The 16,036-nt window shown below is 46.7% G+C and overlaps 2 protein-coding genes across 2 annotated transcripts in view; both read right to left on the bottom strand.

The window, feature by feature from the left end:
- The window catches only part of LOC8031112 (rabankyrin-5), a 42,371-nt gene extending 36,662 nt beyond the window's left edge, over positions 1–5,709 (bottom strand). The window contains exons 1-2 of the mRNA XM_029974682.4: positions 5,651–5,709; positions 73–259 (exon numbers count right to left, since the gene is read on the bottom strand). Of these exons, the coding sequence (XP_029830542.3) occupies positions 73–259; positions 5,651–5,663 (200 nt within the window). The 5' untranslated portion in view covers positions 5,664–5,709. The remainder of the gene's footprint in view (positions 1–72; positions 260–5,650) is intronic.
- A 241-nt stretch (positions 5,710–5,950) lies between these two features.
- On the bottom strand, positions 5,951–15,330 carry LOC8031114. The gene is made up of 3 exons (XM_042290275.1): positions 15,220–15,330; positions 14,587–14,856; positions 5,951–6,236 (listed from the first exon to the last, which is right to left on the bottom strand). The coding sequence occupies exons 1-3, from the start codon at positions 15,328–15,330 to the stop codon at positions 5,973–5,975; spliced, it is 645 nt and encodes a 214-aa protein (XP_042146209.1). The 3' UTR covers positions 5,951–5,972.
- Positions 15,331–16,036: the final 706 nt, after the last annotated feature.

Genomic DNA, 16,036 nt, shown 5'->3' with positions numbered 1-16,036 from the left:
GGAGCTTCTACTAAATTCTTAGCCTATAATAAAATCCAGCTTGGGGAAGAACAGCGCGAAGTGTGTCCCCACCTGTAGAGCTCCTGGTCGAAAAGGTTGGCGACCGTCTTGAGCAGCCGGGACACAAAGCTGTCCGCGTCTGCGTTGCCCGAGGCCGCCACGGCCACGTTGTACTTGCGCTCCACCTCGGCATGGCGGGCCTGTAGCTTCACGTACTCTTCCCGCAGCAGAGACAGGTGACGCTGCAACTTGGCCACCTCTGCACATCCACGCACAGGGCAAGGAATTATTTACACTGTAGGATACAGAAGCATTTCAGAGAAGGCAGAAGAGAACAACATGCTTTTTTTGAGGCTAGAAAGGATTCAAAGGCGTTTTTCAAAAAATTTGCGGCGATGCATAAGTTGGATTGCACTCAACCACAAGAATTGAGTCAATTGACTCAATGCTTCACATCATAATCAACAGCACTGCACAAAGTTACCACCGTTTCATGTAACAAAGACAAAAATATAAAAAGACAGTACGAGGCACAAACACCAGCAAAGTATGGGTGCGGGATCAGGAAATCATTGCACTGATGGCCCTACCACAAGCGATAATACTATGTGCCAGCTACCTGTTACACGCCGCACAGCATTTAAACGAAGCTTATGCACAAAATTTCTATATCAAAGAACTGGCTTGAGCACAAAGCACTGGAGGCTGAGGCTGGTAATTATTATTTTTTTTTGCTAGATCCTTACTTATTTTTTTGCTGCGATTGCGTGATATGGAGGTTTAAGCCATTACAACCTAATCCAATCCAACGACTATAGATGGTATAGCACAGACGTACCCGTGGCCATGCTTTGCCAGACTGACTGTTAAAAGGGACCTTGTGTACAACAGCGAGCATAAGCGCACACTTGTGCCAGCACCTTTTTGATGCTTTTTGTGAACTTCAAGATCGGAAAAGGGTAGAAAACTCAGTTAGTTGGCACTGCACCGAATATGTTCAAAAGGCGACAGAAAAATGAGGGCAAGAAAATAAACAAACAAAACCAACAAGCACTTTATTTTGTCATGTATGTTCTTTTTCTCATCTCGTTTTTTTACAGGGGAGCTGTTAAGGGCTAGCTTCCCCAGGATTGCGTCCGTCCTCAAAGAAATGTTGACACAACACTCTGGTTGTCGCCGTAGCTCATAGATGCCGGTAACTGTCCAGAGTGTTGCGTTTGCCGAATATCTGTTTGCCACCGTCGCTCATAGATCGCGTCAACCTTTCCAGCCTCGGCAACCAGACGACTGGTTGCTGCCGTCGCACATAGATGGGCATTTTATGGTACTATAGGGCGTACAGGTTTAACTTGCATAGCTAGAGGCGATAAGGAAATTTAAGGTCTGACCAAAGGATATCAAAAATCGTTTCACCAAAAATCAGGGCGCAGCCGACGCCAAGAGCCGATGGGGCCAGTCCAGGCAGCGCCAAAGATGCAACGTTCAATGTTTGTTCACTTTCTGCCACTATGTTACCACCGACTACTTACACCAATCAAGCACAGTGATTGCACTGTGACCCTGTGCTTTTAGTGCTTTTAGTCTAAGCGTTTGTGCTTGAGTGTGTCCTAGCCTTTGACTGTGCTCAGACATATTGTGAAACAAAGCATGTCTTCTGTTTTTGCACAGCTTGGCAAGCAGGAAAAGCTATGGCCCCGTGAGCCAATTAGAGATACAGAGCAATTATTAAGTGCCCCACTCTGACACACTGAATGGTTTGCTCGTTCGCAGTGTGCATACTTTGTCACACTCTGCTAAAATGAAGTATAGAGCAGTAATGTAGACAGTTGGGTGAGTTGGTATAGATTGAGCATAGTTACAGTTGCGCACAAAAGGACAGGGACAGAGACGACGAACACGCAGACGACAGACAAGCGCACACTCACAACTTGTGGATTGACAAAAGAGGAAAAGAAAGACGTACAAAAAGCAGAATCAGCTCGAGCGTTGGTTACACAGGCCCAAAGGACCACAGGCCCGAGGGCCCGCAAGCTCGAGGGGTACATGTAAAGTTACCCACACGAAAAATATATTTAAAAAAGCCAATTCCTCCTCTGTTAATGAAACAGACAGATAATAGGAAAACACCAAGATAATAGGCAGGTACTAGAAAAAAACACACCAGAGAAAATTTTTAAGCTGTCATTATCCAAATCATGGGCGAGCGATGTGTCAGCTTTCCGTCTGTTTCATTAAAGGGGCCGCCCCGCAATTACTTTTTTGCTGGTTTTTAATTTGCACCGAACCTGAGCGCACTAAACGTAGTAACTTAATGAAAAATTTTTTTCTTGAACTTCGCTTTATTTTAAAAGTTATATTCAAATTAAAATTACAGAAACAAGCAAAAACAACCGCATCTCCACGTGGTGAATGATGTTGATTGGGGCAAAGCTCTGGTGGGGCTTGTCTGCGTAGACGCTGAGCCGCAGCATGCCGAGCCTTTCGTTCGTTTTCATCCATGTCACGCTGCGGTCCAATGCTCAAATGCGTATATAACCACGTTGCATACCACACATTCTCTTTCTGACATGGATGAAAATGAATGAAAGGCTCGGCATACTGCAGCTCAGCGTATGCGCAGACAAGCACCACCAGAGCTTCGCCCCAATCAACATCATTCACCACGTGGAGATGAGGCTGTTTTTTTTTTGTTTTTTTTTTTGTTTTGCCCTACACGAGCACAGGAGCACGTGCTCACGTGCTCGTGAGCACGAGCACCCGACACCGGACATCGGACGGACATACGGACATCGCTAGCTCCTCCCTAAGGAGCTTTGCCCCTAAAAAATAACCTCCTTCATGACGTCCTTGGTTGCTTGAATGGCCGTAAATTATAGGAGGGGTAGTGAGCTCAGCAAGCGCTCACGGCTGCCGCACTCCATGCTGACGGCTCGAGAGGGCGCCACTAAAGGTTGTGCTGGATAGGCTATATAAAGTGGGCAGCCAGGGTGGGTCGCATTGCATTTGCAGCGCGATTAAACACTAATTCGGCAAGACACTTCATTGGCCACAAGCGACAGCAAACACGGGGTAAAGATCAGTACAGAACAAGAGCCACTTCGCACTGCCTTACCGCGAAACGGCCAAACATGCGCCGAAGGCCTTCGGAACGCTCGGAAACCGGTCGGATCCTGGAGTCCGTAAACGACCGCAGCGCCGCCGCGTACATCCAGGACTTTTCTACGCTTGTTGCTCGTCGGAGCCTGATCCCACTATTTTTTTCTGGTATGCGCCACCTTTTTTACCGTTTGGTGGCGGGTATGTCGACGGGTCATTTCTGGTTTCCGGACTTTCTAAACTGCATTTGTTTCTTTTCTGATCTAAAATACTAAACAAAAACTACTTTCATGAAGAATTGAAACGGTTCGTGCCACTTATATTTTGTATTTTGACTAAAAAGAAGCTTTTAGCGGCTCTGACCAGTAGTAAGCCCAGGACCAAAAACCTCACATTTCGCACGCTTTTGGTACCGCAGGTCGCCCCCGTAGGAGGAGGAGATTTCCGCGACGTCCGGTTAAAATATGACGCACTTATATTTAGTTTCTCTTTCCGTGCCCGCTGGCTTGCCCGAACCCCAAGAGACGTGGAAACCGCAAAAAAGGTAGACGCTTAAATAGGATTGCAGGGCCCCTTTAACAAAGGAAGAAATGGCCTTTTTAAAACCTTTTTCGTGTGGGTAATTTTACGTGTCCCCTTCGAGCTAGGTGGGCCCTTGAACCTGTGGTCCCTCGTGTCTGTGTGGAAAATGCTCGAACTAATTCCATGTTCTGAACCTTTCTTTTCTTCTTTCGTCAATACATGAGTTGTGAGTGCACTTGCCTGTCGTCTATGTGTTGCTCTTCTCTGTCCCTGTTCTTTTGTGTGCAACTGTAAGCAGTATAGAGGTCGGCTGTCTAGAAATAAAGCATGGTGAAACGAGATATCTAGGGAAGCTAAGAACATAGCCACCGCTTATTGATCCAGACAGCTGCGACGACAGGAAAGGGGCAAGAAAACAGTCCCCCTTTTTTCACCATGCTCGCCCAGTCTTAGCTAGCTGCAATGAGAAGATACTTGAGGGAGGCTTATGGGGCTTCAGCCCCGACCGAAACCCAGCCGACCCTATAATAATAACATGTATTTTGACTTCCCACGTTCCCCCTTCTTCACCCCTACCCCCTAACCCCCCCGCCCCCCTCCCAAAAAAATTCCTGGCTACGTCACTGCATGGGGTAGTGCCTAATATGAGAAATATGTGCACTGAACAGACAAGGACAAACTGAAAACGGTGGAGCAACATTTTAAGCGGGCACCCTTTGTCGAGCAATTTTCTTTCCACTTGTAGTTGGACGGAAGGCTACAGACAGAAGCAATGTCGTAAATCGACGTCATTTCTGGCAAGCTTAGCAACCACGGAATCTGCATCTGATTAAAAGGGATAGGTGGGCTACATAATAAAGTGCCAAAATATTTAACAAAGACGAAAGGGCATGACACTTTGAAGAGATCTTACATGTTCACTCATATTTCCATATATTGCATTGTCTCAGAACCACCGTGACTGTTGCCAGCAGTTCATTGTTGTGTCTGAAGTTGAGTCAGATTCTGAATTTAACAACAGCTAAAGCTTCCAATTGTGTTTCACATCATCAGAACAGGTGTTTGTCGATTCCATTGTTGCCAACTTGATGGTGAAGTCATTGCCTCGATTCTCTGGTCAGTCACCATGCCAGGTCATAATATAATTATTTATACTGTAGGATATGAACGCATTTCAGAAATGCTCGAAAAAAACATCATGCTTTTCTGGGTAGTGAGGGTCCAAAAGCGTTGCCAGGCGCAATTGCGACGATGCATACAGTTGTATAGTATTCAACCACTCGATTCTTCACCTCATAATCAAATATTAAATCTGTTACACTACATCACACCAAGTTACAGCTGTCTCATACTACAAATCAAAACAGAATAAAGACAGCACGAGTCACAAACGTATTAGCAAAATTTCTTAGTAGGATCAGGAAGTCATCGCATGAACGACTGATGGCTACTGCAGGCGGTTAATAACGTTGGTTAATACCGTGTGTCGGCTACCTGTTATCCTGTTATATGCCTTCGGCATTTACGCGAAGTTTATGCGCAACATTTCCGAAGTCAAAGTACAAGCACGAGATCGCGTGCTACCGTTTCTTCTTTCGTTACTTTCTTCTGCATAACGAGGGTGGTTGTTCGCAGGAAGCGATACAGAAAAAGAGGCGGAGACGACGACCGCCAAAGTCGAGCTTCGTGGACTACGCCCGCTTATCACGCTCTAAAGGGCGGCTTTTGATTTCAAACACCAAAATCTTGACGCGGCAGGAGGTACGCAAGATTCACTAGAGGCGTGTAAACTAGTCACAAGGCTTGCTGGCGCCGGCATTAGCAGCGGATTTTAAAACACTTCGCACCTGTGTGCTATGCTACGAGGGCGAACCGCGTGAAGGAATGCGACTTTAAACGAGAAACCCGTTCGTGATTACCGCAGGTGCTAGCTTGTAACTCTGCCAGGAAGGAACATGTGTGCCGCATATCCTTAATGAGCTGAGAAGCGATGACGCACGAAATTGAATCGAGAAAAACGTTGAGTACTCACCCCCTTCAGCCATCACAACTGTGCGACCACAACCGCCCTTTTCTCTGACAGGTGTCACCAGAGTCGTTCATCATCATCATCATCAAGTCGGGTACTTGTTTCGGTTTCGCTTACGCACAGAAAGAATCAAGGTATCGGTATACACGTATTTATTTCACGATTAGTTAGATAGCTGCACATACGACAGTGATCTTATGTCTTGTGAGTTGCTGGGGTGAGAATGCGCTAGCGCTAGAAAAGCGACAGTGATGCGCGAGGGGCAAGCCTATCCTCAAATACGATATTTGCTATCCTTTCAAGAAGTTCACACGTTGTACAGCTATCAAATCATGTACTTGTCGTTGCTATACGACGGGATGTTGGAGTCTCCGGCTGCAGCGTTGTGGTGAGACACTTCCATCGACGTAACGTGTGTCGAGGCCGCTCTGCTCGCCACAAGACGTCGCGTGCGTTCCCAGCAGATTCCGCTGACGCACACGGCGATGCAGACAATCAGGATGACCAGGAATGAGGTGGCCATGATGAGCGGCATGGACCTCTTGGTAATGCCCTTGGAGTTCTTGTTCTCATGTGGCGGGTCGTCAGACTGCGAACCATAGGTATAGGAAAGGCCGTAAGTGTCACTCCGTGACGGGTGGTAGGTACGGCCAAGGTTGCGAAAGTTTGCTCGGGCTTCGCGCATCCCCCGACACGATATTGATATTTCTTTATTTAACCCTTTAGGAGAGTTTGGGCACCAACCCTAGCAGCACATATGTCCTATTCACATCCACAGGACATCCCTGGAACGTCGGGACATCCTAAGGACATCCGGAGGACCATGTGTGCTCCTTGGGACAGAAGACCAGGGGCCCGTACCCGTAGGTCTGTGGTACCATACAAGACATTATACACACACACTCACACAAATAAAGAAATAAGAATGGAACTGAAATGGGAAGGGAGGGAGGCAAGCGTGGCAGTCTAGTAGGCGCGGTCGCTCGTATGTGTGTAGGTAGGCGTAAAAGAACCAATCGCGGTTGAGGGCCGGGCGGCCTTCTATGTGCGCAAAGGCTCCCGATTGGCTCCCATCACTCCTCCATATCCGCTGATCACCCGCAGATATCCGCTGTAAACTGGCGGATGCGGATAACTCAGAAGCAGACTTGGTGGATTGTGGATCGCATGCGGATGCCAGGGGCTGCGGATGCGGACCGAATGTGAATATCCGCCGGTCTGGATCAACGTTGGATTGGGAACAACCGGGACAACTCTTCTTGGCATTTCAGAGGAGGGGAGACGGCACGCGTACCCTCTCCCATTTTGACTGCATGTTTTGCGGGAGCAAATTACTCGCTTTAGACTTTGGAGCGTTCTATCACGCCTAAAATGCAGTCCATAGGAAAAGTAAAAAATGCAGGGGCATCAATCGTCCTGGAAAAGCGTGTTCTTGTTTTGCAGGCAAAAAGCGGAAAGCGTTCTTCGGGCAAAGACCGAAAATGTGCAAGCCACATGAAAGTAGAAGAAGCCTCATCGACAAGTAAAACTTGGCGTGTGTGCGCACGCGTTTTGCTGTCATCATTGATTATTGTCATATTTTCCCATTGTCTTAGTACAAAGTGTAAGCCCCCCCCCCCCCCCCCCCACACACACACACACATGTAGAAGGTTTTTTTTTTTTCTTTTTAAAGCGCAGCTCTTAGGCGCCCTCTTCCGGCTTGAGCGGCGTCGCCGTCGGCGTAAGCGCGGTGCATTATGGGTGTCACGTGACCTCGGGAGGTCACGTGACACCGGGGGCGGGGATCACGTGACCCTTTTTCCCCGAGGTCCTCCCGAAGGAACCCGAGGTCCTTCGGGAGGACCTCAGGAGAATCTCGGGTTCCTTCGGGAGGACCTCGGGTTCCTTCGGGAAAACCTCGGGAGGACCTCGGGTTCCTTCGGGAGGACCTCGGGAGAACCTCGGGTTCCTTCGGGCGGACCTCGGGAGGACCTCGGGTTCCTTCGAGAGGACCTCGGCGAAAGAGGGTCACGTGATCCCCGCCCCCGGTGTCGCGTGACCCCCCGAGGTCACGTGACCCCTTTCTCAGGTCACGTGACCTTCCCGAGGTCATGTGAGGCCTTAGGGTCACGTGACCCCCCGAGGTCACGTGACCCCTCCCCCCCCCTCTGAGAACACGTGACACTCAGTACCCTTCCCTCCTCTTCCTCAAGAGCTGCGCTCTAATTCGGCGTTACAGGGATTTGTAAATGGCTTTCATTTTTTTAGAGCGCAGCTCTGTGGTGCCCGTTTCCGGCTTGAGCGGCGTCGGCGTCGCCGTCGGCGTAACCGCGGGGTGCATTATGGATAAACCCTGCTAAATCTAGCGGAAAAATTTCCCCGCTAGCGGAAAAATTTTCCCACTAAATTTAGCGGAAAAATTTCCCCCTAAATTTAGCGGGAAAATTTCCCCGCTAAATCTAGTGGAAATATTTCCCCGCTAAATCTAGCGGAAAAATTTTCCCCGCTAAATTTAGCGGAAAAGTTTTCCCACTAAATTTAGCGGAAAAAGCCCCGCTAAATCTAGCGGAAAAATTTCCCCGCTAAATCTAGCGGAAAAATTTCCCCGCTAAATCTAGCGGAAAAATTTCCCCGTTAAATCTAACGGAAACTAGCGGAAAAATTTCTCCGCTAAATCTAGCGGAAAAATTTTCCCGCTAAATCTAGCGGAAATATTTTCCCGCTAAATCTGGCGGAAAATTTTCCCCGCTAAATCTAGCGGAAATATTTCACCCTAAATCTAGCGGAAAAATTTCCCCACTATATTTAGCGGAAAAAGTTCTCCGCTAAATCTAGCGGAAAATATCCCCGCTAAATCTAGCGGAAAAATTTCTCTGGGGGGTCACGTGCCACAACCAGGTCACGTGACCCCCCCCGAGGTCACGTGACCCCACGGGATTTTGGAAAGAGGGTCACGTGACCTTTGTGGCCTTGGCTCCTCCTCCTCAAGAGCTGCGCTCTAATTCGGCGTTACAGGGAGTTGTAAACGACTGTCATTTTTTTTTATCGGAAAAATAAATTATTTATTGTTAAACGCTCATTTTCCACCCCCATGTAGCGCTAGAGGTCCGAACAGGATGCCAAAGTTTCAGCTCTAACCATTATCTTATTCAAAATATAAGTGATTTTCTCACATTTTCAATGGGCAAATGTCCAAAAACGGGCGAAAATGGATTCCCATTGAAAAAACGAAAATAACAACTTTTGAATAAGATATCGGTTCGTGCTAGAACTTCGGCATCAGAGGCCAGATTGACGAACATCTTCTTAGGCTACGACAACTGGTTCGGACCTCTAGCGCTACATTTGGGTGGAGAATGAGCGTTCGGCGATGCATCTGTTATTTTCGCAATTAAAAAGACACTTTTTTTCTTTCTTTTTTTGCGGGGGGGGGGGGGGGGGGGGGCACGTTGTACATTTAGAAAACTTTTACTTGAAGTGCATTCTCTCAGTATAAACTCGTACTTTACCTGACGTATTTTTTCTGATACTTTTTGAGGAAAGTTCAACTTCCGACATCCAAGTACATTCCCCAAATTTGGTCTTGTTAAATATGTGTCAAAAATGACGCTTTGTCAACAAATAAGTGCTGTATAATTTCAATGAGTTAAAAGTTCGTCAAAGAGAGTAAAACATCTACACGGTGGCGACTTGACTTTATCCAATATTCGCCGCCATTTCCGAAAATAACTGATGCACCCCCGATCACCCCCAGGGCAATGCACACCCGTTTAAAAACACTGCATAGCGGAATGAAAGGGCATCATAAAATAATATTCGTAACGAGCGTGTTGATTTAAGAATTCATCTCGCGGAAATAATAAAACGGGAAGAGGACTAAACACAGATTGTGTTAAAGACATACTTGTATTTAGTACTTTGAATTTATAGTACTTTACTTCTAGTACATTGTGCCCGGTGTACTTATCTAGAACATTACTTGAAGTACATAACCTATCATTTACCTTGTGCTTTACTTCAAGTACTTTTAAGATGTACTTTATACGCAACACTATTTTCTCAGCGGTGACTTACCACGTATAAACGATCGTACTCCGGTGCGGTGACCAGTGTCCGCCTTTCCTCTCCCACTTATTTATTGCTTGACCCAGAATAAAATTACAGAATGTTATTTATTTCAATAGTGAGAAAATATCCGTCTGCATTCTCTGGGTAGAGTGTCGCAAACTCTCAGGACGATCTCACAACTGCGCGACAAACTTTCCAGCGTCGCGAAAGTTTCTTTTGAAGGAACGATTGTTTAACATAAATAGAATGAAACCGAATACGATAAAATTACTTACAGCGTATTCTAACTTGAAGAGTTCTTCGTGCAAAAAAGAAAACGGCTTTTAAGGTACCATCCAGACGCTTCTTTTTGACATTCACGTTTAATATCATTTTTACGGTTTTTTTTTTTTTTTTAAGCTAACAGAATTGTTTAGAAAAAGCCACTAAAGCTACACTTATGCGGTTTGTGCGGTTGAGTTATACGGCCAGGGGGACATAGTATAGGGGGGCTAATCGTAACTATCAGTCAGCTAATTAAGTAAAATGTGTTAATTATTTTTTTGAATTTGTGAAAATAGACATATGGTTCTTTTTTAGAAATACTTTGAGCGCGTGGGAAGCGTAGTAGTGCGCTAAAGGTACCACTCGTGCAGCAGGTGCAAGGCTGGGGCCAGATAGAGACGGAAAAATTGCGCGAGCGCGTTATTGCATTGGTATAGCCTTGCTTCGGCCTGCTCTACGAGTGGTAACTTTAGCGCACTATACTGCGCTTCTCACGCGCTCAAATCTCTAAAATACTGATTTGGTGGTTTTCGATGACGCTCAGCAAGTATCTAATTGGAACCATATGTCTCTTTCGACTAATTAAAAAGTTAATTAATTTGTTTACTTAACTAGTCGACTGATCGTTACGATTAGCGCCCAATACTATGTCCCCCCTGGCCGTATAACTCACCATACACAAACCGCATAGGTGTAGCTTTCACGGCGTTTTATAAACAAATATGTTAAACATGAAAAAAAAAAAGTATAATTGATATAACATGAGTGCGCGGATTGCGGGTCGGATGCGGTTCGGATGCAAAGCATGCGGGTGCGGATTGGATGCGGATCGGATTCGGATGCAATAGGGAGTTTCTTCGTGGACCGTTCTCCCACCTCCGCTACGCTCTCCGGAACGATGACTCAACTACTGCGCTCGTGTGGCGCTAGCCTTGCCTGCAGAGTCCCGTATCTAGTAGCGGGTTGCGGAGAACGTTGCGGGACAGCGGAAGACATCTACGAAAAATCCCTAATAACCTAAGAACATTGTGGATGCGGTTCGGGTGCGGATAAAGGTCTGTGGATATGCGGATCGAATCCGGATGATCAAACTGTTATCCGTGCTGGGCTCGATAAAATGGGAAACATTTGCAATGCGATCCGCAAGGAGGTGCCGAAGGCGTTGATCGTCTGCAAACGACTACCCTCTGCTTTCCTCCTCGTTACGCGAAATGCAGCGCATGCTCACTTGTAACCAATCTCCGCAGGAAACGTCCGCCATTAAATTTCAAACACTCCCCGTGGTCTGAGAGTGACCCTTTCATCAATTTGGCTCTCTCTCTACAAGGTGAAACAAGGAGACGCAAGGCTCTTTAAATCGACCGGAAAATTCGGTTTCTTAACCTATCGCGCTACGACTATGTGCAGGGTTGCCCACAGATGGTGCATTTTTTTTTGTGAAATTTGCGAAGAGCGAACTTTCCTGAGGAAAAAGTAAAGAAAGAAAAAGGCTTAGCTCCTATGGAAGCGCAGCGACGGCACCGGTCTGCAAACAACACGGCGCCATTTCGCACGGGAGACAAAAAATGGCGCAAGCGGTCGCGACGCCAACTGCCGCCAACGAACGAGCAGACGACGCCGAGAGCCGGCCCTTTTGCAGACAAGGAACTGCAGTTTCTTGCTGTTACCGCGCCTATCTTTTTTTGTTTGTGCGACTGTCGCCGCCTGCGGAACGCGCGCCGCTTTTGAGTCGAAAAGATCGTCTGCTAAAAAGGCCTGCTCTCGGCGCCGTATGCTCGTTCGTTGGCGGCGTTTGTTGCGCCATCTCTTGTCTCCCGCGCGAAACGGCGCCGTGTTGTTCGCAAACCGGTGGAGTCGCTCCATTTCCATAGGAGCTAAGCCTTTGTCTTTCTTTACTTTTTCCTCAAGTAAATTTTCTGTTTGCAAATTTTACAAAAAAAAAAAAAAAAAAAGCACAATCTGTGGGCAACGCTGCACAAAGTCGTAGCGCGATAGGTTAAGAAACCGAATTTTCCGGTCGATTTGAAGAGCCTGGCGTCTCCTTGTTTCACCCTGTACATCGACCTACATTTACCTCGACCTAGGGAGGCTCAAGTGAGGGTGGGTGCAACTGCTAGATCGGGGATCACGGGATAGGGACGCCATTTAATTGCTAAATTTTCTTTCTTTCTTTCTTTCTTTATTGGTTTTCCATTTCATACAGAATGGAGGAGGCCGAGGAAAAAAGCTACAAACGCAGCTTGTGGGGCCCTCGGCCCCCTTTAAATGATGGCAGCATTGGACTCACAAAACACTCACACACAGTAACAAAACACTTCCTGGTCGATCAGATTCACTCATTCGATACAGCTCCACACATTAGTATACAGTTGCAATTTAACATGATTAGGTCGGGTAAGGAACACAAAACAATTCTAGGAAATAGCTCGTTTAGTTCGGAAATAGCTCGAAATAGTTTGCTGGGAGTGTACGGGACAAAGGGTCGTTCTATTTCCTAACTCAGGTCATAAGAGCCCATTAAAGTGATTGAATAATTTACGTAAGGTATAAATGATTACTTTTCCACAGCAACCAGTTTTGTACCAATAGGTTAAGTATTTGTTTAACGCGAAAAATGGAAAATTCCGCCATCTTGGACGCTGCTGCTCGTCTGGCAACCCTGCTTCCTCCTCTCGACGTACCAGGACTGTCTTTTGTACGATGCAGTACTGTGCATGAAATCAGAGGTTCAATCAGAATTTGAAATTCGACAAAGAAGCGCAGGCAGATTCATACTGGGAGCACACGGAAGAACACCAATCGAGGGAGTACAGGGGGACATGGGATGGTCGTCTTTTGAGACAATTAGTAAGTTGAAATTTGAACAAAGGTTGGACCGAAATGAATGATATGCGGTGGGCACGGCAGGTATTCAAGTATTTATACATGAAAAGTTTAAACACGAAATGGACAAACCGAACCCGAAAGCTTACATTGAAATACCTACACACTGGTGATGGGGCTAAACAGACTACTTCAGTGAAAAAAAAAACAAAACAAAAAGGGGGGGGGGGGGGGGGGGGGAGAGGCAGAGAGGAAAATGTGGGAAAGAAGAATGCAGGACAAATCAGCTCTAACAGTGTACAGGTCACGAAAACAGGACATAATAAAGGAAAATGTGTTTGACAATTCACTGGGAAGCTCTTTGGTGTTCGAGGCGAGAACGGGAGTTTTGAGGGCGAGGACGTATAGGCTTATTTTTTTTATTTAGGAGACACCAGCTGAACAACAAGTTCAGCTGGTGTCTTCTAAATATGTGTAACCAACGTGCTCAACTCTTTCCGGTGACGTATAGGCCTAAATTTCCAGAAACAGACACATTATGTGCTGCCTGCCATAATGATAGCGAGGCACTAGACCACGTGGTTTTGAAGTGCACGAGGCTTCGCCCTGCCCCCCCTGAAGGGGTAACGGATTTGGCCGGGGCCCTGGGTTTTACTGGCGACGATGGAAGGACGGAAGAGAAAAGGATTACAGTGACAAAGAGGCGATCAGAAGATTGGTGGAAATTATCTAGGGAAAATTATATGATGGACAACTAACTAGCACAGCTGGGGACATGCGAGACAGAGTAAAATTGAGACTCCCTCCCGCGTGGCTCCGGCCCAAAGTCTCAACCCTGTCCCCCAGTGGGTCCGGTGCTGGGGTAACGCCGACAAGGTTTGACCAGAGGAAAATTGGCAACTTCCTCGCCGGGGGGAAGAGGCAGGGGGATGGTGTTTTTAGTTCTTTTGCCCGATCCCCCGAAGGTCATCCTAATTATATCCCGCACTGCCTGGTGATAGTTAGGAAGAGAAAATTGGTCTTAGAAGGGCGGGAGGAATTATATAAAGTTTCTGTGTTTTTAGACTTAGGCTAGGTGGCGCAAGCTACCGCCAAAGACAAGGAGAAAACATTCTCTTAGGCGGAAACGCGGAGACAAGGAAAACGACAGGGAGTTAGCAACAGGATTTGGTTGCTCGAAAGAATGTTCACGTTTGCTCGTACCACGCGACGCCCACGCCACTTCACACCGAAAAACTCGGAAAATGGTGTAATGTAAGAAATATATTTAAGATAGTGAGTACAACATACTCGGAATTGTAATTAAAATAGAGTATCAAATACTCTCGATCAAAAGTATCTGCAAGATACCAAGATACTTCAAAAGGTATTTAAAATACAGTATCTTGAATAGAGTATTTGAGATAGGCACAGGTCTGAGTAAAACCCCAGTTTCGGGTAAAGTCACTGTTGTCAACCCTCTGCCGCGCGGTGGCGTCACTACACTCGGCGACAACTTTTCTTGGCAAGGCAGTGGAGAGGAGGAGAGCCAGCGCATAGCTTTAGTCAGCGCTCAAAATGGGAGAGGGAACGCGTGCCTGTAACTCCACTGTATTGCCAAAAAAAGCCCCCCCCCCCCCCCCCCCCCTCCCCTTCTTCTTGTCACGGCACTGCTGCCGCGACTCCCAGCTTATTTTTCTTTTTTTTCAGGGGGTTGAGACATGATGAGATCTTTGAAGCTGTTAATTTGGACGGTAAAAGCACCACGGCGCACTTGTTCAACAGGTTCTACGAAAAAGACATCCCGTGACCATGCAAAGACCACCTTGAAATAGTAGTCGTAGGCTATCTCGAAGCCGGCAGCCTTTCGGACGCGCTTCTCCCCGAAGACGCGGTATGCACCGGTGTCGTTGAGCAGTTGGCCAGCGGTCAGCAGGACGATCCTGCCCGCTTTGCCGGCGGACGCCACGGCCAGGACATCGGACCCGGTGCCCTGCTTGGGTCCCGGCCGAGAACTCGAGACCGCGGCGGAGGCGTCGCTCGCGTTACTGACCGCGTCGAAGGCCAACAGTTGCCGACGCCAGGCCAGCTCAGCCTGCGGGGATGCCGCATCTGGGCCAACAGCGTCTGGAAAGAATCAACAGGCGCCGAAACGCACATGAACAACAACAAAAACTAATGCCGTAAAAAACACACACACACACGCACACGCACACGCACACGCACACACACACACACACACACACACACACACACACACACACATATATATATATATATATATATATATATATATATATTGGTGCGATGCTTGTAATATCGGGAAGCTATCGTACATGACTGAACCTGAACCAGGTAAGGTAAAAGAAGACGCATAGAAAGACAGACAACACTCGTGTTGTTCAACGCGTCTTCCTTTTTCTTCCTTGCCTCAGGTTCAGTTATGTCAAGCACTCACTAACTTGCACGAGCGCGCACCCTCCTTTGAGCTACGGAACATTTTGAGACGCTTGTTTGGCAGTTTTGCCAAACAAGGCAAAACTGCAACCGTTTGCTGGCATGTGTCCATCATAACTGTTGAGAAGCCTGCATCCTCACGCCCAAATTCAATAAGAAAGTTGCGTAATGACAACACACCTCTGATCTCCGGCTGTTTCCCTACATGTAGCAGCCCTGATCAAAAGGGGTAACCCGTCTTCACGAAAATGATGTCACTTGGGGAGATCCCTGCCGTAAACTTTACTGCGCCCCCGCAGCCTCTAACGAATTACTCCGAATGACGAAGTGTATTCGTTTGTCCGTCTGCAAAATATTTTACAAGGATCAGATATGACGCCCATTGAGAATGACGTGATCACCGGGTCATGAACTTACACACAAAAAAAAGAGCAAACGAAAAAGCTCCAGATTTTTCCTTAGAGCATGCGTTTTAAAATCATTTCTCTTTTTTTTTTGCCCTTGTTTTTTAGCGTAGGATGATAATGATGAACAACCAACTTGCCCACCATAGCCATCTTGAAATACACAAAAGCAAAAAAAAAACAAAAAACAAAAAGAAAACGACAGAACATCGTAAAAAAATAAATAAAACGGCATTGGTGATGAGGTTTGAAACAAAACATTTTCGGAGCTTCTAAACACGTAAATAAGCTGTGTCAAGAAAAAAAAAAAAGCATTCAAAATTAAGCATTGTTATCACGAACAAGGAAGGGGGTAACCTAGATAAATTAGTATTGTTACATTTTTAAGAATATATTTTTCAGGTGCGGAGGAAA

This window comes from Ixodes scapularis, unplaced genomic scaffold (assembly GCF_016920785.2).
Source record: "Ixodes scapularis isolate PalLabHiFi unplaced genomic scaffold, ASM1692078v2 PGA_scaffold1__304_contigs__length_218370807, whole genome shotgun sequence".
In the NCBI taxonomy this organism is placed as follows: domain Eukaryota; kingdom Metazoa; phylum Arthropoda; class Arachnida; order Ixodida; family Ixodidae; genus Ixodes; species Ixodes scapularis.
This window is presented reverse-complemented; position numbering and strand designations above follow the sequence as displayed.